General features: G+C 39.0%; 2 protein-coding genes across 4 annotated transcripts; both read left to right on the forward strand.

Annotated features, from left to right (window-relative positions):
• Nucleotides 1-121: 121 nt before the first annotated feature.
• LOC144531177 (serine hydrolase-like protein) lies at nucleotides 122-5278 on the forward strand. The gene is made up of 13 exons (XM_078271161.1): nucleotides 122-146; nucleotides 312-455; nucleotides 1167-1280; nucleotides 1457-1498; nucleotides 1766-1785; nucleotides 1906-1980; nucleotides 2129-2235; nucleotides 2844-2923; nucleotides 2997-3034; nucleotides 3160-3236; nucleotides 3390-3518; nucleotides 4940-5066; nucleotides 5219-5278. The coding sequence occupies exons 1-13, from the start codon at nucleotides 122-124 to the stop codon at nucleotides 5276-5278; spliced, it is 1038 nt and encodes a 345-aa protein (XP_078127287.1).
• Nucleotides 5279-12803: 7525 nt separating this feature from the next.
• Nucleotides 12804-26138, forward strand: septin3 (septin 3). 3 transcript variants are annotated; one of them, XM_078281451.1, is made up of 10 exons: nucleotides 12804-13000; nucleotides 16025-16444; nucleotides 16647-16775; nucleotides 18606-18687; nucleotides 18908-19045; nucleotides 19694-19811; nucleotides 20580-20675; nucleotides 22551-22647; nucleotides 22765-22816; nucleotides 23561-26138. In XM_078281451.1, the coding sequence occupies exons 2-10, from the start codon at nucleotides 16027-16029 to the stop codon at nucleotides 23688-23690; spliced, it is 1260 nt and encodes a 419-aa protein (XP_078137577.1). In that variant the 5' UTR covers nucleotides 12804-13000; nucleotides 16025-16026; the 3' UTR covers nucleotides 23691-26138. The 3 variants fall into 3 exon arrangements, with proteins under 3 accessions (XP_078137577.1, XP_078137569.1, XP_078137586.1); XM_078281443.1 differs by having other exon boundaries at nucleotides 12804-12975; XM_078281460.1 differs by lacking the exon at nucleotides 12804-13000 and adding an exon at nucleotides 14046-14195.
• Nucleotides 26139-27489: the final 1351 nt, after the last annotated feature.

Consider the following 27489-nt stretch of genomic DNA (forward strand, 5'->3'; position numbering starts at 1 on the left):
TTTGAAGCTTTAAGTTTAGTTTATTGTAGTCACTTTGTTTTTGCTGGATATTCAGCTTTGCAGTTGATTTTCTCCTTTTTCATTTGTCAGCGACAAAATCTGAGGGTCATCAGACACTGAAATGTCATCTACAATTAAACATGCAGGTAATATTTCTCAGTGACCCAAGATATTTAACATTTTTCCACTTTCAGGAGTCATGGATGTAGTTAAATCTAGTAGTTGCTAATTTATATCAACAGTAAATTTAGGTCAGATCCTTGTTTTTTTTAATCCTTTTTCTGAGGTGTTGTTTTGTGTAATGTGTCCAGTTTCAGAGCTCTCTATTCCAGTCCCATGGGGAGAGATCAGAGGGAAAGTCTGGGGTCCTGATCACGGCCGTCCTGTGCTTTGCCTGCACGGCTGGGCTGACAACTGTGGTACATTCAACACTCTCATTCCCCTTCTACCCAAAGGTAAACTATGACAAAGTAGATGAGGGTCATTAAAATGGGACTCACCCTCCACCTTGTACCCCTATTTTAACAAGACAAAAGCTGTATCCCAAATCCACACTACCCACTGAGTCTAAGCAGGTTTTTAGAAATAGTGTGTGGCAAAATAAAGTAGCCTACACTCAAAGCAGACAGCATGCATACCAAATACTGTCGACTTTTGAGTGTGCTGCACACTATTCAACCACAATGCAATGCACAAAGGAAATGGAGGAGCAGCTTACAATTGGGAAACAAATAAGATAAATTGTAAGTGTTGGCAAAACAGCTTGAAAAAGTTATTAAATGTTAGGAAAAACCTTTTTGATGTCTCTTTGGTGTCTTGCACACTTATAATTTCCTGTAAGGATAAAATGGTGAAGTATGTTAATATTTTTTTATATTAACTGCTAACATACTGTGACTTAGTAGTGTGGATTTGGGACAAAGCTTAGGCTAACAGTCATGCTAGCAGCCCTGTACTACCAAATACTAACTTTGGCATGCTAACATGTTTAGCAGGTATAATGTTTACCGTGTTCAACATACTAGTAAAGAGTGTTAGCGTGCTAGCATTTGCTAATTATCACTAAACAAAAAGTAACTGAGGCTGATGGGAATGTTATTAGTTTTGGAGGAATTTGGTCACAAACATGAGGACCACCAAAGTTATCTCTTTCTATTTCCTGTCAGAGTGCAGATATGTGGCGGTGGACCTGGCCGGTCACGGTTTGTCTTCCCATCGTCCTGCTGGAGTTCCCTATACTTTTCCTGCAAACGTGGCAGATGTACGCAGAGTCATTGACGGTGTGTGAGTTCAAGAAGTTGCAAGATCCTTTTAGCCATTAGTTCCACTCATATCTGATTATATCAAGAAGTTGTATCTCCTCAGGACTATTGTGCATCTCTGTGACAGTAAAGTACAGCCCTATAAGTGAAACTAGATTTAATCAGATGTGATTTCTATTAAATAACTCCCACAGGTCTCCATTGGACAAGATTCTCCATCATAGGCCACAGTATGGGTGAGTGATTCACATGTACTGACGCTGAGTTTTGTAGGTGGGACAAAATAAGCTATTAGAAGGTGCTAGCTTAGACATTTTTCACTTTTTTCTAGCACTTTATAGACTAAATGACTAAGTGAATAATGAAAAAAATGTATCAACAGATTAATCTATAATGAAAAGCCTCACAATCAAAGCCAGAATCTATTTGATGTCAATAACAAAAAAATGACTTTAACGAGTCTCTAAAGCTTTGAGCATGAGTATTTATTCACTCTTTCACAGGTGGCAATATCGCTGCAATGGTAACTAAGATTCCTCATGTACAACTTATCACTGTTTTCACACCTTACACAGAATATTGTATATAATACTGTATGTTTTTTGCGTGGTATCATACATGGTGCATATTGTGTTTTCCACAGTTCAGTGCGCTGTATCCTGAGATGGTGGATGCTGTCGTACTGCTGGACTGCTTTGGATTCGTGCCTACAGATTCAGTACTTCAACACTTTTAATTATCACTATATTGCATATTTCAAGCCTTTAAAGGGAAGGTAATCTAATAGTAACAATTGATTGCTGCAGTAGTATTGCATTATCTTCATATTCCACTCCTGTCAGTAACGTCTGTCTCTTTTCCTGCAGATTTTTATTTTCAAAGTGATTAGGCAGGGGATGGATGACGTGCTTCAGTTTGAAAAAAAGACAGAAGAGAAGAAAAGAGTTTACACTTATAAGAAGGCAGTTGAGAGGTACTACACCACTCCAGTTTATGACCAATTCAAATTAAATAAACCTTAATCTGTGTAGGATGTTTTGTGCTTATGTGAAGTGTGTTAAAAGGGGAAGTGCTAATGCATATGTTAGAAAAGTTGTTTAAAGCCTTTTGTGGCTCCAGAGGGTGCTGCGTTAAGTCTGATAAAGTACCTCAAGTGATGTCACTTGAGTCAGCGTCAGTTGGGATTAAAGACTACAACTTTAAAAATGAAAAAGTGAAGTGAGTTTACCAGATGTCTGTAACTCATCTCTGCTCGAGGCTACCACTAGTACAGCACACCCAAATATCTGACCGAACTGTCAACATTGCATTGTGGGTAATGTAGGCGGCAGGTTTTTTTTACAAGGAAGAAGAATATGTGGAATACAAAAGACAATATCTCTCATTCTGTATTTTTATCCATTTTCAAAACTCCATCATGAGTCCAACAATTTTAAAGGAATGCAATACTAAATACTAATGTGTTAACATAATATAATAAATCTCGTCGAAAGATAAAACAGACCAAAATAAAATATGGCTATTAGATTTCTAGTATACTACCAAAGTCTGCTGTTGGCTAAAGTGTTGTATTTCTTTCAGGTTGTTGGCTGCAAACCCGACTCTGTCTGAACAGTCAGTGCACATCCTTTTAGAGCGAGGTCTAGTTCAAGTTGACGAAGGTATGTCTTATATTTTTTTCTTTCAAATCTCACTTTTTTTCATCTGCTGCCTGCTGAATATCTTTCTCTCCAGCAGGATTTGTATTCTCCAGAGACCTGCGAGTAAATGTTGTAAGTCACTTTTAACCTCCCAAACCGTCCCCCACATTCACCACCTCCTTTCTTTTAAGTGTTTTTCACACCAGAGGTTTAACATACAGCTTGTGCAGTACATGTGTTTCATTTTATGTTTTCAGAAAAACATAGTGCCCATCAGTTTGGAGCAGAGTCTGGAGATGCAGTTGAGGATTCAAGCCTCTGTTCTAGTTGTTCTGTAAGATACTGATTAACCTGAAATGGATGTTTGCATTATAATGTTATGACTGTCTCAAGTCCCCTTGTGGGTCCTAATTCAATAATTTAATGTGCCTTAATGAAATCATCAAAGCATGTCATACTGAACATGTTTAAAATCTGTTTTTTTCAGAGGAGACAAAGGCTTTGGTGCAGCACCAGAATCAAACCAACTGAAACTTCTTCAAGGATATCGTGAGAGAAATGTGAGTTTGAAACTTGGAGAAAAAAAATATATAAATATAATTTGCAGGAAAAAAAAGTTTTTTACAGACAGTAAAAACACTAAACTGTATTAATTGCGTTGACGTATGTGACAAACCTGACCCACCCTGCACCAACACATGCACATGTAGATAATGTAATAATTGGGGATTTAAACACTGTGTTGGTGTCTGTGTTGATCTATTAAACCTATTGTGGCAGGCAGCTGCACAGATCTAAAAGCAGTACCATAGTACAGACTCAATGTCTCAGAATGAGCAGAAATATTTATAGATGTGAAACTTAAAGTGCAAAAAGAGCTCACACACCAAATCAGATTCCTGTTTTGTTTCATTTTAATGTCATAATTTAGCAGAGGGGAAAAATGCACAGATGTTTCGATTATGCCTTCTTCAGTGTCCAATAGACCATTTTCACAGCAGACATTTTGGCTTGTCAAAATGTTATTAATATCATTATAAATGACTGCAATACGTTGATTGTAGGTGAGCTAGTTTCAGGGTCCTGGTATTGTGCATACTGGCTCACTGGCATTGACTTACCGAAACTGAAACACTGTTAATAAAATTACTTTTTCTGCTATGACAAGTCAATATGTCTGCTGTGAAAAAGGTCTATAGTCCTTCAGTTTTGATATCGAGTGTCAACTTATTACCAACAGGTGCCAAATGGCTCCCTATAGTCACAAAGGTGTCCTCAGACCTTCTTTACTGAAAACCTAACAGGGAACCTTCCCAGAAGTAAATCCCATGAATTTATCAGCCAAAAACAAAAATATACTTTCACAAAACAATATACAGATTATACAAGCAAACAGCTAAATAGTATTAATGTGAAACAAAATGAACAACAAAAACACAGACATATTACATACCTGAGGGTCAATTCGGGGTCGGTTTTGAATCATTTACAATCCCGTAATTGGGTATTCGCTTGTGGTCTGTCACTTTCCCTTTTAGCTTTTAGTTGTTCTTTGTTTAATTTCCTTTTTTCCAGTGATGCCCCCCCCAGTATCAGTCATAACTACAGAACTATTTTAAAAATAAAATTAAAATACAATTGCCTATATAAAGAAATCTCCGGCTACCCTTTACCTGGCTGGATACGCTAACACAGGCTTTTCCGATGTTATGCCGAAATCTGTGACCCGTCAGAATGTGTGCTCTATGCCATGGGCAGTTTTTTTTTACTGTTAGTCTTGTTTGCTGTTAAGGTCACGTATGATCATCAAATGAAAAGGTACACAGTTTCAGAAACATTAAACTTCAGTCCTTACAAGCATGTTAGATAGATTACGGGTTCTCTTAAAGGTATATAGATGGGAACCTTAACATTGACTCACTGAACATGCTGCATATTGATCAAGTACTCTCTTTGGCATGCTTCTGTCATGAATGACAATGCGTGGCGCTTTTCACATATTAAGATGTGAGGATGCGATGCGAAAATTGCCGCCAGGACTTTAAAGCTGCCTTGGGTGGTCCTCTCACTTATCAAGGGCTTCTCTTCTCTGAAGTTCTCGGAATCAGAGGATAGGCACAGCCAGTACGTCTGCGAGAAGCTCCAGATGCAGGGAATGCCAAAAGTATAAGCTATGCTTGGTACAATTGCCTCAATCGGATCCCAGCTCCATGTTGATGTATGGCCGTTGACTCAAAGAGTTCATCCGACCTTGGAGGCAAGTTTTGTTTTTAATCTTGCCAGGGTGAACACCCACCCTCCTCATTCCCTATACAGGGTCATGAGGGCTCCAGATTAGTTGCTGGAGTACTCGACCATGAGACCCTCAAGTACTGAGGGGGAGAATAGCTAATCGCTTCTGATTAAAGCCTCGTTCCCAATTATAGTTCAATGATAAGAGATCAATTGGAAGTGTACAGCAGTATTTATTAAGGTTAGCAGCAGAGAAAGATTTTGGTGATAACATTCCATCGACATGAAGTATCTTTATTAAATATAGGCTCAGGAAGTAGGAAAGGGATCCCTCAAAGTCTAGACGATGGTGGTCTGCACTAGTATGTCTAAAAGACCAAGAACTGACATTTGGCCAGGTATGATGCAATAGGAAATCATGAATGAAAAGAACTTGGTCAGTGTGGGAAAGCTGAAATGATGGAGAAATTAGAGAGGGAAGAGATTAGAGTAGATTCAGTAAGTACCAGTACAACAACATACAGTTTAGCAGACTGCAGTCTAACAAGATAGTGCAAAAGTACGTAGATATATGTAAAAATAAACAAACGTGCAGAATGAACGACAAACAGATGGGGTAGTGATGATAGTAAGGGATGTAACTGTGATAGACACAAAGTAAACAACATAATATGCTAAATGTACAGTATTTTAATAATAATGGCAAAAGGATCTTTCTCAGTGAACTTTTACAAAAGCTGAATTAGCTGTTGATGAAAAAACATTGACTGACAGAACAACACAAAGAAGCTTGAAATATGAGTAATGTTTGCTTTTATTCAAATGTTCATTATCATTTGTTTCTCTCAGCACAGAGTGGTGACGGTATCAGGCAATCATCACATCCATCTAAATGATCCCAAAGTCGTCGCTCCATTTGTTTGTGACTTCCTGCAGCCCAAAGTGCTCTCACAGCAGCTGCCGCCATAGTGGAGACACACACACACACATACATTTTTATTGTGAAATTTCCCACTTTAAGCTCAGTACGCGTTCCCCTCTCTCTCAGTCATTAACATAGCATTGCTTGCAAATTTTTTCCCTTCTGATACCATTTGAACAAAACTCCATTATAAAGTCATATATATATATATATAATCATATATAAATGTGTAAACCTCCACTGAATCAATTATTGATGAAATTGCTACTGATTAACTAAAAATTCTAAACATTTGCAGACCTAACACATACAAACAGAAGTACAATTTACATTTATCTATAGTTGACAATATATATATATATATATATATATATATATATAATGCTGTCAATAAACCAAAACCAAGAACCAGATCTGATTCAAATCAGCTTCAGCTTTCAGGACAGAACATTTATTTAATTTGTTCAATTAATCTGTTGTTTCTTTATGTAACTTGTACGGCCAGGATGCTGCATGTCACCATTTCATTTGAAGCTGATCTGCAGGGATATGCACAGACATTTTGGGGGGCAGGGTCTCAAGTGAAAAAGGGCACTTCTCATTCTTATTTATTTAAAAAAATATTTTTTCACAAAACGTTAAATATATTAACACAACTCTGACTTCCTTTATTTTAATCAGAACGCAACAAAGTTTAATCTCCCGTCCTAATATTTAGATTTTTTATTCAATAAATACATTTGTTTGACAGGGAAGCTGTGCGCAAACAGGAATATATATTCATTTATTAAAAGAAAAAGAAAAAAAGAAGCTCCCCAGAAAAAAGGCACTTTCTCTCAAGGAAAAAGATGGCAGGTGCTCAAGCCCCTTTGATGTCTATGTGTGCAGTGCCTGCTGATGTGTTTAACTCGGCTGCTTTTCATCAATGTGACGCTTGTGCAGAATGAGCTAAAAATGGTCATTAAAAGAGATGACATCCTCTGACAACTTTTCATTATGTAGGCCAATCCTCTCTGTATTCAGCCTATGTCTTGGAGCAAGCAAGACAAAAAAAAAATCTTTTCCACACCACTTTTACTCAGGGGACTGACTCCATAAAAGTCTGCAGCTGCCGTCAGTCAGAGCAGATATTAGAGGTACGGCTCACACAAAAATGGCCCCCTCTCTCTCAATGTCACATAAACTGTGTGATGGCCTTGCTGTTAAATGGAGTGGAATTGATTTTACGCAGCGAGCAGCAAGGCGGTGAGCATCCACAGACATCTGAAGGGTCCCCTCCTTGTCACACTCCCCCCAAAAAATGATTATAGTTATATAAGTTTCCCTCCCACTCCCTTCATCCTCTCCACCATCAGCAGGGGTGTTGTCATAGCAACCCCCACCCCTCCTTTTGAACGTCAGAGAGAGGAGCTTGGTAGGATAAGAGCCGCATGCAGCTTCTGTCTCTTGTGCCTCTCGGAGAGCACCTTTCGCTGTCTCACATGCAACAGTCAGAGCTGCGGCGCTGGAAATAATCTGATGATTGATTTGACTCACGACTGCTGCACATCACATACCATCTAAGACCAAGAGACCAACAGATTCAGCAGCGTCTGCAGGTAAGCACGATGGCTTTATTTACTACTGAGCACTATTTTTAGTACAACACCTGCGTGTAAAAATCATTGTATCTCAGTCTGATAGAAGCAGTGACAGACTGGAGGCTGGGAGCTGATTGTGTTGATGCATGTGACTGTATCGATGATAGCTTTCTAAGAAATGACAAAAAATAAGGGGACACAGAGATGCTGCAGTCTGTCATGCGTGATATTTCACCCTGAAGGATTACTTTTTTAAAAACCTGAACATCTCTCCTCCTTTCCTTCCCTTTCTCTGTCATGTCTTTCCTCTCTGTCTCCTCATCCGTTCTCTGTCCTTCCCTCCTCCACCCTTCCTTTCCCTTCCCTTCCCTCTATGTGACAGCCGTGATGTCGTGGCTGTTCTTGGACTGGTTTGTCCCCCTCTACCTGCTGGTGTCGGTTTTGGTGCTGGCAGGCTTCGGAGCGTGCCTTTACTTCCTCGAGCCAGGGCTGCAGGATGCCCACAAGTGGAGCAACAAAACAGTCCGGCATCACCCGCTGGTGGCCAGTGTGAACTGCAGAGATGACGATAGCAATGCCCTGATATGATCAAGAGGGCGAGGTGGAGCAAGGCGGGAGGCCATCTGGACAGGGGTTCTGCCAGCACACCGGTGGAATGGGAGCCGACACCTTGAGAAAGATGGAGGAGAGAATGCCCTGTCCTATCATTCCAACTTTTCTTTGACCTCTAACATACTTTATGTAGAGATCAGGGGAAAGTGAAGCAGAGGGGGAAGCCAAATGCGCACGGAGGAGAAGACTTCATGCAGGATAAGATTGTGATGTGGTTGGAGGACATGTTGCCCTTTAGAAATGTGATTTAAACATGATGTAAATGTCACGCCATCATCTACTTGTGCCAACTTTTACATACGTTTTGTAATTTGACAATCACTTTACATAAATCATGAAGTTATACTTCTACTTCTACTTATATTGTGCATTAAATTAGTGAAGTGAATGACAGAAGTGCAATGAATATGTCGCCAGTGAGGAGGGTTTTCAATCCTCTCTTTCTCTCTCTCTGGTTATGTCTGCACGGCAGCTGCTGAGAAGCATGTGGATTGTTTGTGCCATTGTGCCAAAATGGTGTTAGTAGTGACTTTATTAAAATATGTACTGAATAAATGCAACACAATTTACTCAAGATGCCAAAATTATCCTAGATGAACAAGATTACTGAAAATTTGGTAATGCTCAAAGTGTATATTTTTTGTTTTCATTGTTTTTACTTGACAGCATGGTGAGGAAACTGGGTGTGTAACAACCCTCTTTTGATGATCATATGCTTCCTTTGTTCATACAAAATAAAGCTGTTTAATCCTCAATTCTTTGGATTTAATCTGCATGTTATTATGAAGTTGATCATATTTAAGATTTATGTAGTCTATCTGCAACGGTGGTGGGAAGAAACTTAGTATATTTAAGTACTGTACCTAGGTACAACTTTATGGTACTTGCACTTAACCTGGGTATTTCTTTTTTATGCTGCTTTATACTTCACTACAATTATCTGACTGCTGTATTAACTTTTTAAATTAAGATTTTACATTAAAAACATATAATCTTATAAAAACAATTAAAGAAACTCGACCAAAGAGACATTTCTCCTTTGAATTATTTATGTTCTCACTCAAAGAGGGAAAAGTGTCCAATATTTCACAAAAAAAGGAAAATTTACAAAAATAATAATACCAATTTGTTTGGCAGAACTTAGTTTTTTTTCTATGATTCCCCTATAATCATCTCAAGACTCCTCAGATTTATCTTGTGACCCTTTGGAGGGGGCCCAACCACTATGTTGAGAACCATTGGACTGAACGATATATATATATATATATATATATATATATATATATATATATATATATATATATATATATATATATATATAAAACAACCTCACCCAACTACAGCAGTACATTTCTACTTGATGCATCAGTATTAACAATATATATATATAATAATAATATTATATAACTAATAATGTTATATAAAATAATATCAGGGGTCCTGTATATTTTACTTTTGATACTTTTAAGTACATTTTACTGATAAAGTGAAGGATCTGTACTGTAATTAGACAGAATACTACAGTAAGACCACATTCAGATGTCACAGACGTCCCATGAACTAAACAAAATGAGAGACCAGAGTGGGAGTGAAACAGAGCAGCTTCAGTGTCGAGGAATGGAGAGAATGGCACTTCTGTGCCCACTACTTCCTACTGCGTTCCCCGTCTCGCACTCTGTGACTTATTTACTCACTCAGTGTGTCAACAACAGAGATATTGCTTCAGACAGCAGGTTAGTGTCTGTTTTCCTCAAAAGTTGCATTTTTCATTGCTAAGATGTGTCATGTAGTGGGATTAATAGTGTTAGTGCATAGCTGTCATATTGTTTCAGATTTGCAGTGTTTAAAAGTAACTTGGTAATATTTGTTAAGTGCTGTACTTAAACAATTTTGAGGTGCCATGTTATGCTACTTTATACTTCTACTCCACTACATTTATTTTACAGCTATAGTTGCTTGTTACTTTGCAGATTGAAATTTTATGTAGAATTATTTTTTAATTAATTTATAGAATATGGTGCATTTGAATAGTTAAAACTTCACCTAAACGGCAGTAAAATGCAACTTACATATTAATGCATTAGTATTAACAATCACACCATACAATACCATGATATTAAATATGGTAATATAACTCACAAGGGCCTTTATTGCATGAGTACTTTTACTGTTAGCACTTGCAGATATTTCTGTGCTTTAAAAGTTTTGAGTACTTTTACATTGTGGTATTGCCACTCTTAACATAAATAATCCAATCAATTAAATCAGTCTTTGTTTTCATCTCTTTTCTCACAATTTACAACAGAATGAGTGTTTATGACCGTCTGGCACCTTTGATCCCTCAAGTATCTGCATCCTCCAGACAGACAAGCAAACATCCATCAGTCTGTTTGTCTCCTCCTCTGTCCCTCTCTTCTCCTGTCATCAAAAAGAAAGCCATTCAAATCCCATCATTTGATAAGAAGGGACTGATCTGTGAAAAACACAACACTAGACAGACAAACACTGACAGGTAAATTAAGCTGTAGCTTGTATTCTTTTCTCAGTTTTATGTTGTGTTAATATCGTAAATATTAAAATATTTTTTTTTGTAGTTTACACTTTTTCTTCCTTCTTTTGGCTGCAGGTCTTTTCTCCCAATTTGTTCCTCCAAGACATCCAGTTCGCCTTCTTGGAGTAAATCATGTCAGCATACACAGAGAAACCACGGAGAAAGAGCTTCAACCCTCCCAAGAACCAAGCCCAAAACATACAGCGCTCTTACTCTCTCTGCAAAGCCCAGCATCTCCATCTTTCCTGCTCCAAAGCCAAATTCCTCTCCCACTCTGAAACCACAGCCAAAGGATTTTCTTCATCTCCCCGCCTCACAGTTCAGTGATCCTTCTCTATTATTGCACCAGCCTCAGCCGATGCAGAGTGTATCTCCAACTCTGACTGTCCCAACACCCAGACTGAGTCCATCTCCTACTTCCCTGTGCCAAGGGATGAGTTTGGATAGCCGAGGAGGCAAGCAGCCTTCTCCTGTCGCTAAAGAGAGACGTGCTAGATCAATAACCATATCGAATACTAAAGTTGAGCATGAGTCCATTAAACAGATGTCTTCAAATGAGGCAAAACATGACATTCTTGACCATGAAGCTTTACTGGATTTTACTCATCCTGGGTTGAGGAGAGATTGTCCCATGTCTCGACATCAGACTTACTCTGAGTTCCAGAGACAAGCAGCCACGTCTCAAAACTCCTGCTTTTTGGAAGGCACAGTTGGTTTAAGTAAAAGAGAACATATTGCAAAAGATAAACCAAAGCCTCCACCTAGGAATATAAACATGACCTTAATCCCTAAACCGACGTCAAACATCAAACAGCAACAGGGATTTCTGCCAAGTGGAGCGACAGGTACACAAACGTCTCTCTCAGAGTCTGAAGGGATTCATTTTGCTAATGTTGTTCAGGGAGAGTCTCAGTCAGTGTTTGATTTACAGGCTACTCAGTCGAGCCTGAACATTCACAGGAAGCGTATAGACTACCCTCAGAGGAGGAATTACACCTCCAATGACAAATCATATAAACAAATGTATTATGAGAGAAGTCCAGCTTCCCCAACCACTCCCAAAGTGGTATTTTCCACAGAGCCTCTCTTGAATCAGTCACCCGATATTAAGACCAAGAGAAGACAATTTGACTTCAACAGTGACACAAAAGTGGATACAACATTTCTATCCAATCTCAGGTGGCCTCGTGAAGAAAACAACATGCAGACAATTACAGGAAATTCATCTAAACTCTCTCAACAAACCAGTGTGTCTCAAACCATCAAGTCTCCTCAGAAACACAGATTGTGGTCTAAGGCTCTGGCCCCAGTAGTTCAGACCGACTGTGTTTCAAAGGATTACAGCTGTCAGTCAAGAGGCATTGATCATGAAACGGAGTCTCTTCAGTGTGCACACAGATTAAATCGATTTAAGACATGTCTGGAGGCACCTCAGACACAGGAGGCCTTCCGACCTGCTTCTGTTGAGTGCGCCACATCAAAAACGACCCTTTCAAAACCTGACCTAGATATTTTTGCACCATCTGACCATCCTGGGGTGCCCACAAAGCTACAACAATATCCCTCAGAGAAATACTGCCCATTCAACACAAACAGTTTTGTCATCAGTTCAATGGGGGTCTTTGACCTGCCATCACATCAGCCACAGCACAGAGTGCACCAGAGACCAGACGAGACAACAACAACAACAGCTTTCCCCCCACTACAACAACCAAATTACTCTCCAGCAGACAGAGCATTTATCATGGAGGAGCCAGAGGACCCGTATTACGTCACCATGTATTACCCGGGGTCAGTGTACGTGGGTGAGTACAGAGATATCCAAACCACTTGGAAGACTTTATCTGAACAAAGTCAACCAATCCCTTAAATTACACATGGCAGGGACTCTTTCATCGCTTGTTTGAAAGTCCAATACTTTTATATCTAAGGGGGTGGGAAGTCAGATTGGGGTGGGGGGGGGGGGGCAAAGAGGATAGCAGAGGGAATTAAGACGTTGCTCCTTATCAGTAGAGCAACAGACATGCTGAAGAGAGACACTACAACGTTGGTTAGCAGACTCTATCGAACCCTAACCCTCCAACACAGCCCTCCACAGAGACAAACAAACACAGCCAACACAATGTAGAAAGGACAGCTAAAGAAGGACGACAGGAGAGCAACTCAGAGCTAAATTGTGAGTACTAAGTACTAGGTACTAGGTAAGTCACCCTTGTAAATCCTGTAGTAATATCACAGGATATAGCCTTGATTAAAAAAAGGTTGCATACTGTATGTCCATCAGTTCTGTAGTCCAACTAAGGTTGATTGTCAGATAGCTCCACTATATTTGTTTTACACTTATTTAGCAGATTATGATTTTAAATGGAAAACATAAGTTTGTAAAATATGGTTTGTTATAAATCAAACTACCCACCACTGTGTAAAGCAGTTTAAACAAGTTCCACCCAGACAAGCTACAATGTTAAAATGCTGCTTACATGTTAATGCATCAGTTATAATAATCCATTAATATAACATATCCTGCCACTGAAATAAGTGTTTTTTGACATTGAGGTATTAGGTCAATACAGTGGTGGAATGTAACTGTATTTACTCAGGTACTGTACTTAAGTACCATTTTAAGGTACTTGTACTTTACTTTAGTATTTAAATTCTTTGCTACTTCAACTCCAGTACATTCAGAGGATAATGTTGTACTTTTTACTCCACTACATTTATCTTGCATTTACAAATACTAGTCTTTACAAAGTACGATTTTACGCAAAATACAATATGATTCTATAGATATGATGTATTTCGATATATAAAGTCATTAAAATGTAGCTCTGCGTAAATAGGCTCATACTTATCCAATAATATAACAGTGGCAGGGGCCATTCTGCACCAGTGATCCATTTTGATTTTGTTTAAGTATATTCTGCTCATAATACTTCTACACTTTAACTTAAGTAAAAGTATGAATGCAGAACCTATACTTGTATGGTGTATTGTTATTGTACATTGAACTACGGGTAATTTTACTTAAGTGTATGATCTGAATACTTCTTTCACCATATAACTTTGTCCAATTATAATGTAATCTAAAATGGTCCCTAAAAATAGTCTGCATGCATTACTGACAGAAGACACTGTACCAAATTGGTTTCCCTTTGAGGTAGTCATACTGCGCATGCGCGCTGCATCTCCCCACTCCCTCTCCTCTTGTCACCTTGGTAACGGAAAAGGGGGGCTCAGGGCCGGAGGGAAGGAAAGGTACCCAGACTATTCACATGACCCCTCTCATCTTGTTATCTCTGTGTTTGGATATACATCGTTTGTTATCGGGCCCAGACAGCGACAACTGATCGGTCAGTCAACTAAAAGCAGATTTGCGGGTCAATTGAACGGGAATCGGTAAGTGTGACACTAACGTAGCTACATCAGCGGATTGTTAGTAGCTAGCAGCTAACACGGAGCCGCCGCTAGCTGGTAACGTTAACGTTATTATCCAGCATGACTGGAGAGAGACAATAGAGCTCGACAGGCTGTGATGGAGCTTACCTCGTGTGTTGTAAAAAGATACAAAATGGTTAGCTTAAACATGGAGCCTTGTAGTGGCTTGTAGTGGCCCTTAACGTTAATCTGCACGTCCACCCAGAACAAAAATAACGGACGGATTTTTAGTATTGAAAACATGTCATAGCTATCATGTCAGCAGCTATTGTATGTTTTAGTTTTCAAGTGTGATTTGCCTGCAGTATTTAGCTCACAATGATTCAATGGAGCAGGAGGGCAAGCAGAGAGGGGGAGCTGGGCTGCATGAATCAAAGTGACAGCCACTGCCTCAGTGACCTGTGTCATCTGTATCTAGCATTGCGGATGCACAGACTTAAAGCATGGCAGCAGGCTGATCCATGTGCACACCCTGTAGGGATGAGGTAATCAATTTACTGTTACCATCTGCCTGCACTGTTTGCTTCACTTAAAGGATCAGTTCACACAAAAAAACATACACTGTTTTCTAACTTACCAGTAGTGGTGTCAAGCCATGCATATACCAATTTAGTATCCATTTCTGAGATTTATTCACCCTGATAAAATAGTGGTGAATATAGTTTCAGTTGTGGTGAGTTGCATTATCAATTAACGTAGTCATTTGGTCTAAAATACCAAATGTCAGAGTCCACTGTAACATCCTAAACCTCTAAAGTCTAGTTTGTCTGACCAATTCAGTTTACTATCACAGTAGACTGAGAAAACTGGAAAGCATTCAAATTTGAGTCGACAGTAGTCATTTTAGTCGATTTACTAATTACCTTATATATTTATATTTACTCTTTTACAAAAAGTAAGGTAAAAGGTACCGAACGACATAGTGACACATTTAACAACAATGCATACTGTAACATTGAAAGGGGGGGTGGGGGGGGTAACTAACACGCTTTGAAAATATTCTCACATAGGGCTGCTCACTAGTCTGTATTAATTGCAAACGCATTGTGCAGAAACTGTTTTCCAAATTGTATTTGTATTATTAAGCGTGTCAGTTAATTGTGACCACCAAGATATGTCGTTAGCAGAACATTTTGCATCTGAAAAATAAACTTGCTCTCTGGTGGACAAGTAAGGACGATGACACTGTTCCTCAAATAACTTTAAATATATATTTTGCATTTCTGTACGGCAATTTGTTGTTATCAGCCAACATCTACACTGATACTTATCTGCAATAAGCTCTTATCAGCTGATATATCGTCCCGGCCTGTATCGTTCTCGCTCGCTGAGTACCGATCCGATACCTGACTTACACTAGAAACACTATCATACACTAGAGATTTCTGTGGCTTTAGAAATTTGGCTGATGGCCCTCACTGAAATTGGAAATACAGAATTTTATAATGACACTGATGAAGAAACTGTATTCAATGTGGATATGTGAGATCTGGCCGATACCCAATTCGCTTGATAAGGTTCAACAGCAACATCTCTTTTCACAAACAATGTCCCCATTACTCTGAAGACAGATGTCTTAAAACCAAAACTCTCTGCGTGGCTAGATGTACATGACAAAAATAATATATTGACCTTTAAGACCACTGTAACAACCCATTTCTTCAATGTAGAGCAACTTAAAAGGAGGAGAGGCCTCAGCATGCTCTACTGGCCTACTTCCTAATGTGGCAGTATTTTCTGTTGATGAAAAATTGTATTGTATATCCACCTCCTCTCCTTTTCTTCTGCAGACATGTCAGACATAGTTCCTCCAGAAGTGAGACCCAAACCAGTCGTTCCTGCCAAGCCCCCAAATGTGGGGGCTCCTTCACCCTCCAGCCCCTTCCCACCCCAGGGCCCGGGCATCGGGGGAGGAGGCGGCGTTTCACTTCCTCCAAGTGCCATTCCAGTCCCCATCGGGAGTCACGGTCATAGTGTGGGTCATAATGTCGGCCATGGTGTGGGCCATGGTGTGGGCCATGGTGTGGGCCATGGTGCGGGCCATGTTGGAGGTCACACTGCAGCACACAATGGAAGTCATGGTCATGGAGACTCCAACAGCTCCAGCGGTGGATCCACTTTGCTGGGGTACATTGGTATCGACACTATCATTGAGCAGATGAGGAAGAAGACCATGAAGACGGGCTTTGACTTTAATATCATGGTTGTCGGTAAGTTACAGAATTAGGTAAAAGATGAATATCTGTGTAAAGTTGTGAAGAGAATATTTGTATTCTTTGTCTAGGATTTTAGTTCTTGGAGAAAAGCAAAGCAAACAAAATTCTTCCTTCTTACCTGGACGCTCTCCATCTCTCTTTTTATATAATTGTTCCCTGCTCTTTGGCTTTGTTCGTTCATTTTTTTCCGTCTCAGGTCACAGCGGTCTCGGAAAGTCAACTCTGGTGAACACCCTATTCAAGTCCCAGGTGAGCAGGAGGAGCGCAGGATGGGCCCGTGATGAGAAGATCCCCAAAACTGTAGACATCAAAGCGGTGTCTCATGGTGAGTACAGGGAGAGAGTTTCTCTTATTTTTTTAGAGCCAGACATTTATAGCAGCATTTAAATTTGACAGAGAAAATTAACAATCTTTGGCCGCGTTCTTAAAAGTCCCACATAGCCTACTTACAGTCTATTAGTGCACCCTGGTAGCTGCCAAGGGAGCTTGCCATTTATTTTAGTTGAGCTACAAATGCTCTGGCCACCTTCTGTTTATTCTGCAGGTACTTTGTGTGAGAGGCTTTGATGATTTGTATGCTGTGTCCGTTTACTAAGAATGAATGTTCCTTCCAGGTACGTTGCTTTGGAACAATTATACTAGATATGATTTTTTTTTTTAACTGCCTGACCTGTGTCTATTTGGAGTAGTTAGCTCTACCAACAAAGTAGGAAGAAGGTTGTCAGTTCTGTCTGTTTGCAAAATATCTAAATATGAAAAAATGGATTCAACGGAAATTTGATGGACAGATCACTGACAGACGACAGATTGTTGTTCAGGGATCCGGGCCTTCTTCCTACACCGCTGGGTGTAGAGGTCCGCCATGGATGGCAGCTCTGTCCTAGTGATGTGCTTTGCAGTTTTAACCATTCTTTGTCGAGCCTTATGGTTGAGGGCGGTGCAACTGCCATACCAAGTGGTATGGGCGGGACTTCGATGCCACGGCTCCACCGCCCGGTCACTAGCGCGCAGACTCTGGCTCCAAATGTGCAAGATGGCAGCTGAAGTGGCAGATATATTGGCTTCATTTTTGTACAGTGGGAGAAAGTGGAGACGTGTCGTCCATCTTTATATACAGTTAATGGTGTCAATGTGCTAGCGTAAATTCAAACATTCTGGATTTCCAGAATTTATTGTGTCTATGGTTCAAAGCAGGGTTTGTTTAAAGGTGGTCAGTCACGACAGGCAACCATATCAAAAAAGGTTAAGGCAGGGAGGCAAAGGGTTTAGTAAGAAACATGACTAAGACTTTGACTACGTCATGACAAATGTTTTTAGTCATTTTCAGATTTTTAGTACAGCTTGTTCTTGGGCCTACGGATTCCGACTGGATCGCTGACACAAATACATCAATCCTAGGAGTAATGTCCGTAACTGTGAGGATTTTCAAAGTGTTTTTCTGTCAGGGCCTGTGGACAGACTTGTTGATCTTCAGCCCAGATAATATTTGCTCACACATATACAGAACTGCATCAGAACTTCTTTTCATTTTCATTTGACTTTTGTTTGACAGACTGAGCTTTTGAAATGGTCTTTTTTGTCTCACATAACCTCTGTCATCCTTTTTCCACCTTCTCAGAATGCATATTTCGACTATCCAGCCAGTCTATGTGTGTCTGTCTGTCACATTGAAATTATAATAGGACTTCTCAAACGAAGCACACAAGATTCACTGTTAGTAAAAAAAAAAAAAATCTATTCTGCTAATATCTCTTTCACAAAGAGAAGATATTATTTAGGCTTTCTTACTTAAAGCCTAAAAAGTAACCATAACATCAGATAGTCTCTGAACTGAGAGCTGTGTTTCCATGGTAACAATGAACGACCCCTGCTGACAACTGAAACGAAGAGGTAAACATGGCTCAATTTGTGGTTTGCTCAGGCTTGTTTTACTCATTGCTGAGTTCCTCTCATAAAACATAAATTTTAGAGACATGTGAGTGACATAAAAATATCTCAATCAGATCATTCATACTTTGTTTGCTGTGTCTGTAGCTGTTTCTCTGTTTATTCCAAACATAAACATGTGTTCAATATGTTCAATATTCAGACCAGTTCTATAAAATAGATAGTTTTTCCAAATACAAAGCAACACTGTGGTTTATGTTTCTTACAGTCCTTGAGGAGGGTGGTGTGAAGATGAAGCTGACAGTTGTCGACACTCCAGGCTTTGGAGACCTAATTAATAACGACAACTGGTGGGTTTTCCTGCATCATTAAAGCTGCATAAATGTCATCATTACTGCATATCTTACCAAGAACTATTGTTTACTTGTCACCTTACCAAAAGCAACATTTTGTTCCCTGAAACCTTATTGAAAATGTTCCTACTCAAGTGAAGTCTTTTTCTTCTCCTTCTCTTTTTTCTTGACCAAGTAACTTGTTCTCTCAAACTGCCCCTCTCTGCCGTATCCACAGCTGGGAGCCCATTTCCAAGTACATCAATGAGCAGTATGAGAAGTTCCTAAAGGAGGAGGTCAACATCACTAGAAAGAAGCGCATACCTGACACCAGGGTGCACTGCTGTCTCTATTTTATCACCCCAACTGGACACTCGTGAGTTAAACTCTGTCAGCACTAGAGATTAGTAAAGTCACGTATCTGATCTAAAACATGTTTTTCGTAATTTGTTGGCAAAGAGAGCAGCATACATACATATACAGCATACAGTCTATGCTCCTTTATCCAAAAACATTTCATTTCAGATTAACTAAGCCTTAAATCAAGAGAGCTACTATTGAAAGTATTGAAACAACATTCTCTCCCCTGAACACCTCTGAACACAATTGGCTCATGCTGGCAGCTGTGAAATTGCTCTTTAGTGGATAAATGGATACAGTCTTTTGTGTAATACAGCCAGGGTATCCTATCCTTCTTAGCCAGGGTAATTGAGACCGACAGGATGTTTTGTGTGCAGGCAAACAAGAACTGGGACACAACCTTTGTCTAATGATAAGCCCATTTTTCAAATAACTTCCACACTATAAGTCTTTTTTAATTGCTACACGACTAGGGAAATTTAATGAAACGTATGAAGCATGACTAATAAAATCTATGTGCCCCTTTTTGCTATTTGTTATTCTAATCCTCTTTTCACTGTCGCATGCGCGCGTTCTGGGAGAATCACAGCTTCTAAATCTACCGACTTACTCACTTTCCTTGTCTGTCTTTTCTGTTCTGTGTCTGTCTGTATCTCTGTCCCAGTCTTCGGCCACTAGACATCGAGTTCATGAAGCGCTTGAGTCACTCGGTCAACATTATTCCTGTCATTGCAAAGGCAGATACGATGACCACTGAGGAGAGACAGGAGTTCAAACAGCGGGTAAGTTTTACCAATGATGATTCCACTGAAGCTAGACTGATAAATCGGCCAGCAAGGCCTATATATCAGCCAATATTAGCTTATTTTTCCAAAATGGTATTGATAATGGTATCCATTTATATGTCAACGTCGATGCCTATAGTTATCAAGAAATGCCAAAAATATGTTTGTCTTCTACATAGATAGGTATATTTTTCAACTTCAAAATGTCCTGCTCAGTACATATTTTGGCCTTTAAAGCTGCTCTAATCAATATTTTTGTATTTACAATGGATTAAATGACTATGTGTAATATGAAAGGTGATGTATGTAGTGACAAACCCACAGAGAATCATCACTCAACTCTGCAGTTCCACTCATTTCTATGGAGCATTCTAGCATCTTTTAACTAAGTTTTTGGTTTTACGTCCCGCAGCTTTTTGCTTCACTCTCATAGCATAATTTTCAGCCACAGCAGGCAGCTGTTTTCAGTGAAAAAGCTCTAACAACCCACTGTACACCACCTGCTCAGCACCAAACAGCAGTAAGACAAAGTTAGCGACCAGCTGGTGAACATAGTGAAGCATTTAGCAGCTAAAGAGCCAGATATCTCTCTCAGGAGTTAGTGGTAGAGACCAAAAACAGAGCTAAAAGGAGAGTAAATATTACATTCATCGGGCAACCAGAAACAAATGACAAATGAATGCTAAAACAACTGATTTGAAACAGTGCTCAGGTGAAGTTGTGTCACAGATCTGTGTTGTTCCCTGGCTTTGGTTTGTGCTGTAGGTAAGGAAGGAGCTGGAGATGGGTGGGATTGAGTTTTACCCACAGAAAGAGTTTGATGAGGACATGGAGGACAAGAGCGACAATGACAAGATCAGAGTAAGTGGTTCTGTTCTTTCTTTCACACACATTTGTCCAATGAGTCTTCTACAGTGGCCGACAGGGGCCAACGCCCTGCAACTTAAGAAAACACACGCAAATAGACAAAACAGAAGCAAATCAAGAAAAACAACTTCATTAATTTGACAGCACATGTGCAGCATTCAGCAAGCGCGCTGCAAATACACACAACACAACCAAATACATAAACGCGCTGCAAATAAAAAACGATGTAAAAAGAAAAGCACGCAAACCCCAAAAAAAGAAGTGATGCAAAAAGAAAAACAACTTCATTAATTTGACAACACATGCGCAGCATACAACCAAATACATAAACGCACTGCAAATACGAAACAATGCAAAAAGAAAAGCACGCAAACTCAGAAAACAAATGCAACAAAAAAACGCAGCATCCAGATTACCCAACGGAAGTTCTCCAGACCTCTAGAGGGAGCAGCTAGTGGAACAGCTTGATTTTCGACCCCACGGAGAGAGAGAGAGAGAGAGAGAGAGAGAGAGAGAGAGAGAGAGAGAGAGAGAGAGAGAGAGAGAGAGAGAGAGAGAGAGAGAGAGAGAGAGAGACAGAGAGAGAGAGAGAGAGAGAGAGAGAGAGCTGCAACGGCTGCATAGACTGTAAATATTAAGTCTATGTTTGAGATATGTTTTCTCTCGTTTGGTGGGTGTGTCTCGGCTCAGGTCACAGGTGATACTCAATCAGCAGAGACGTCTGTAAACTTGTGGTAATAAAACATTTAAAACTGCATCAGTGTTTAATGTTGACATTTGTTTAAGCCGTATTACATGAGAGGGTTTAATTTCCAGGTCCGAAAGGCGCATTACTGAAGTATAGGCCTCCTCAAGTGTAATATTGTGATTATACAACAACGGTTACCAAAAATAAGTGATCAATCTGTATTCATATTGTGGAGCAATTCGCTCTTGAAATACAAAAAAAAGACAGGATTTACAGTCCGTCCTTGTTAAGTAAACCAGCCAATTTACCGTGGGATTTATCAATCTGAATAAATCCCGCTCGCACATACAAACACAAAACTGCTTTGCTAACTCCAACGTGTTGTAAGTAAGACATCTGATGAAAAGGTTATTGTATTCATTAGCATGATTGCCGTACTGTTTAGTTCACAAACATCCAACACACCAAAGTACAAAGACATAGTGGACCAGACGCAAGCTTTTATTTTGAAAAGCCGAAGCACGGGGACGGCACCAGCCGGGAGGGCATGAGACGGGAGCATAGACTGTATATTATTAATATATTATGTTATTAATAATAATAATAATAATATGAATTTAATATACAGTCTATGGAGTTCTCCAGGCTGCAGTCATACCCAACTCTAATAAAAAGGCAGAGTGCTCTCTCTCCGTGGGGTCGAAAATCAAGCTGTTCCACTAGCTGCTCCCTCTAGAGGTCTGGAGAACTTCCGTTGTGTAATCTGGATGCTGCGTTTTTTTGTCGCATTTGTTTTCTGGGTTTGTGTGCGTTTCTTTTTGCATCGTTTCATATTTGCAGTGCGTTTATGTATTTGGTTGTGTTGTGTGCATTTGCAGCGCGTTTGCTGAATGCTGCACGTGTTGTCAAATTAATGAAGTTATTTTCTTAATTTGCTTCTGTTTTGTCTATTTGCGTGTGTTTTCTTAAGTTACAGGGCATTTGCCCCTGTCGGTCACCGTAGTCTTCCTCATCCCTACTTTACACCCAGCTTGACCCACTCTCTCTCTTATACACTCACGCACTGGTTCCTCCAAACAGAATGTCAGGGCACTGGGGCATGTGTGTATTAGTTTTATCTCATAAACCTTGTGCAGCTCTCTTCGGTACACTAAACCGTGTTGAAATGTCTCTGTTCATAGGAGGCGATGCCCTTTGCTGTTGTGGGTAGCGACAAAGAATATCAAGTGAATGGCAAACGAGTTCTGGGGAGGAAGACAGCGTGGGGCATCGTAGAAGGTGGGTTATATGGCCTTTCTTTATAAGTAACATTTACAGTCATATAGGAATAATATTGATAGTGTCGTGCAAAGGACCAGATATGACACTTGATTCTGTGAAATTTTTTTGTTGCAGTTGAAAACCCCAACCATTGTGAGTTTGCTCAGCTGAGAGATTTCCTGATCAGGTAAAAAAACTCTTTTAAAACCAAACTCAATGCAATAAACTGGACTTAAGGAGCCATTAGAGACATGGGATATAACATATTAGGAAACTTTCTTTGCGTCACAGTATTCAACAACATAAATTGTGGGTAAAAAAAATAAATAAAATAGGGCTGCAGCTAATGATTATTTTCATTAAGGAATATTTTGCTGATTATTTTCTTGAGTTAAAATGTCAGAAAATTGTGAAAAATCACAATTGAAGTCTTTAAATTGAATATTATTATTATAATATATTGATATTCAGTTTACTACCACAGAAGGCTAAGAAAACCAGCAAATATTCACATTTGAGAGGCTGGAACCAGGACTTGTTTGGGCATTTCTGCTGAAACAAATGACTCAAATGATTAATCAATGACCAAAATAGTTTCTTGTCACTTTTTCTGACAATAAACTAATTGACTAATAGTTTCAGTTATGAAACATAATGTTGTGAAAACAAGCATAATAAGCACATATTTTTGTCCAAATTCTTTGCTCATAAGGGTATCTTTTTAAATGTTACTCTTTGGCAAATCCTATTGATTCAGATGCTTTCCTGGGTTCAATAATGCTTATGCAGTTGGCAAGATTTTAGTGCTGTATTAAACCTAAACATAAAAATCACTAAAACGTACACAATAATGCTGATACCTCCCTGTCAAATAGATAAATACATAACTAGTAACATGGCCCCTCTGTGTACCTGTATCTCTCTTTTTCAGGTCTCACCTCCAGGATTTGAAGGAGGTCACTCACAACATTCACTACGAAACGTATCGTGCCAAGAGACTGAACGAGAACGGGGGTCTCCACCCCATATCCTCCAATGACACCCAAGAAAGCAACCTGTAGTCAGTTCAGTCAGAGTGAGATGAGAATACAAACAGTGCAATGAAGCGGATGGATTAATCTATGAAATATTATTATCATTGTCACCACGGCATCGTTGCATGCTTGAAAAACCTTTTAATCTTCTACATATTCTTCCCCACAAACACATATCAAACCCCTCCGGATTCATTTTAAAGCCATTCCTATGAATATTTGATTTGATTTAACTTAGTGCCATTATAAAATTAACAATTTATCAACTGCCAATGCCTTGTCATTTATCATGAAACAGGTTGTGTAAGATTAGAAAGTGCCACATTATTATGTGTTTAAGACACAGTTTTAAAAAAAAGTTTTAGTGATGTGTTGCAACTGATGTCTGAATTCAGACAAATCGACGAATCCCTGTGGCTTTACTGTCGGGGGGGGGGCTTAACAAACAGTACACGCTGTGCTGTCTTCTTTTATACCCACCCTCACGAAGAAAACAAATTACTCCAGTGTTCCCTTGTGCTATTTATGTTTGATTTTCCATTTTTCCATTTGCTTGCACAAACCTGCATACTAAAATGAGAGAAAGCATCAGTCACATATGAAATGCAATTCTGTGGGCAGCAGTGTGTGTGTAATTGTGTGTAATTAAATGGTCCACAAGGTGCATGACTGTGCATACTGCAGATTCTGTAACTACATGGTTCACCATAATAGTGCACACAAACTGAAAATTTTATGATGATACAGCTCAACATGCTTTGTTACACCACAGTGGGTATAGAGGAAAGAAATGTGCTCCAGTGCATTTTTGCTTACTTGCATTAGTTGTGTATGCTCTTGCAATGACCCCGGAGGAAGTATGAAACACATCAGTGGTTTTAATAAATATTACTCTTTTTTTTCTGGATTCAGATTGACGTTGTTAACTATTTTGACAGCTAAATGGACAACGTGCACCCAATTTTATTTGTTAATCTAAAAGCCTGCAGCATGTACTTTCAAGAAAAAACACTACCTTTGCATGTTTTTTGTAAGGCTCGGTAAATGTAATGCATTTTTCACCTACTATACCCACTGGCCTTTCATGAAAAGATTTTTTTCTGACCCAAAAGAAATAGGACCAATGGTGTAATTAGTATACCTGATGATAGGTGAACAGAAAACTTACTTTTTTAATTATTATTTTCTGTTTGATGTCTTGTGCCAATGCTTTTTGTGAACATACAGAACTCTGATGTGGTGACCAATATTTGTGTTAAAGGTGGAGTCAGCGATCCTGGACAAAGATTGTTAATATTTGGACTCAACACCTAAAGAAATACACCCCTCCTGTCAGTGCTCCTTTTTTAGTGCCCCTTTACTCCTACTGACTTTCTCTTTATACAACCATGGCCTTTCCCCTGTTCTGTTTGTTTCCCATTTACAGAGCCAGGACTGTGTATGAACACTCAATTTCTTTTTCAGCGCACACACAGAGGAGACAGCTAGCGGACCGTGAGGAGATAATTGCTGAATTTGACAAAAAGTATATTGGATTAAAACCACTGACTCCACCTTAAATGCCTTTTTAAAATAAAATCAATATTGTTCACCACTTGGTGGCAGCACTCTCCCATGTATAAGCAGTTACTCAGTAGAACAAGAAATACTTGGTGTCCTCAGACATTCCGACTGCTGAGATTTTTAGATACATTTTTACACAGTCCAGTGTTATTTCCTGATGAAGTTTACAGAGTTTGGGTCCTCTACTGCTGTCAGTGATAACTAAGATTTATCTCCAGGTCAGGTTTACAAGAAGCTTTAATGATATTACACCAGTGGTATGCACTCAAAGTGTTGGTGTAATTATTCCAAATCAATTAGATTTATTAAATTGTAAACATGTTTACCAAATTTTTCTCAGAAACATTTAAACTGTTCTGTCATGCAGTGTCTGCAGTAGAGCACAAATATGCCAAAACTACAAGTAAATCAGTCTTTCTTTCTTTTTTAAGTTGAATCATCATTTTATACACTCATATGCATTTGTGTGATTTTGATATGAAATGTGACATCTGCAACAAACTTAACAACGAATAGTTGTCTGTGAATTTAATGCAGTCAAAGGTTTCAAGCAGAAATTTGAAACAGTGTTTATGTGTGCATGCTTGCCCATATTGCCTGATTGCTTACAGCCAATCAGTTCACACATCACTGCAATTCTGAATGTGTGATGTGTACATTAAATTGCTATTTCATGAGGTAAAAACGCTGCTGTCTTAACTCCTGTAACTAAACTGACAGCACACTATGCACATATCACTAATTCCTTTAAATCAGTAGAACGTCACTATGTCCATTTATTTAATAACCACTTTTCTCAAATTTGCTGTGGTATTGAGATATCATTTTCAGTGTTGTATTGAGTTCTTTGTACCTTAATGTCTTTGTCATTATTGTAATTTATTCTTTATTTAATAAAAGGACATTCCCATATTTGTTTGAAAAGAGCTGTTATCATTAAGGTCTCAACAATGAATATATCTTCGAAATGCTCAAATTAATATTTGTGGTATTTCATTACTTTTATTAGTACTAGTAGTAGTAGTAGTAGTAGGTGATATAGGAGACCTTATATTGAACTTTGAACATGACTCTCAAAACTCTCAAAGTCAAGAGCCCCAAGGAAAGTTGTAGTGGAGGAAATAAATGTGAATCAGGCTAAATATAGATTTGTATATAACTGATTATTCTAAACAAAAATGAAACAATTAGCTTTTTATTAATGAGCATAACATCTGATTACTGTAACACAAATGAAAAGTGGACGGTTAGTTTGGTTTTAATTTATCAAATTTGAATTTGACCATCAATGAACTGTAAAATCACTACAGGCTGCAGTGATCTCATCTCACCCCTGTTTCTGCTAACCTCTACTCCCAGTGTGCGTCTGGAGGGCAGTCTCGGGCCGACGGCATAATGAGCTGCTGTTTTAGTAAATCAGACACTCTGTACATACCGATTTTTTTTTATCATTTTGGCTGATTCGGATTTCATAAGTTCAACTTCATCTCCTATAGTGAGTCTATAATAAACTGTGTATCCAAAATATAGACACCTAGATCCTTAAGGACAAAATCTTCCCATTAAAACCACAATTTTTAATCCCACAGCCATTACAGCATAAAATCATGCATTCTGTTATATCAGGCTTTTCGTCTAGAGCCTTGGCTTCAAAATTGTAGTTTTAACTATTTTGCTAACTATTTACCAGATTGAGCCATGTTTGCCCTTTGGGGCATATAAAATACATTATTTTACTATTTCCACTAGGGTTATTGGTGCTGTATTATGCAGCACTGCAGTGTTTGATGCAATGCATCAATATCAATGTTGTTTTTAATCATTGACATATCTTAGACTGTGAAAATAAACTAGCATTTAGTACACCGAAAATAATGACATTTTTGTGGGGTTTTCTTATACAAACTGGCATTTACAGGGTTAAAAGTTGGTTAAAAGCTCAGTGATAGTGAAACATAATATCATTAATATAATTTCATGTCAGTTCTCTTTTCTATGAGAACATCAGGGCAACTTATTTGGATGTACAAGGGTTAAACTTGGCTCTCAGTTGTGGAACGGTCTCACAATTGCATATGGACATTCCTGCAGGTGTGTCATGAATGATAGAATATCATGACCATGAGGCTTATACTGTATATCGTGAGTAACTGTTAAGAAAATCCCATGAGAAGCTTTAAAGAGTGTTAATGTATAATAGCGCTTCACCACAAACAGAGGGGTTACTCATTGGTGTGAAGGCTAATGCATCCTTTTCTGTTCA

The sequence above is a fragment of the Sander vitreus genome, chromosome 2 (assembly GCF_031162955.1).
Source record: "Sander vitreus isolate 19-12246 chromosome 2, sanVit1, whole genome shotgun sequence".
NCBI lineage: Eukaryota > Metazoa > Chordata > Actinopteri > Perciformes > Percidae > Sander > Sander vitreus.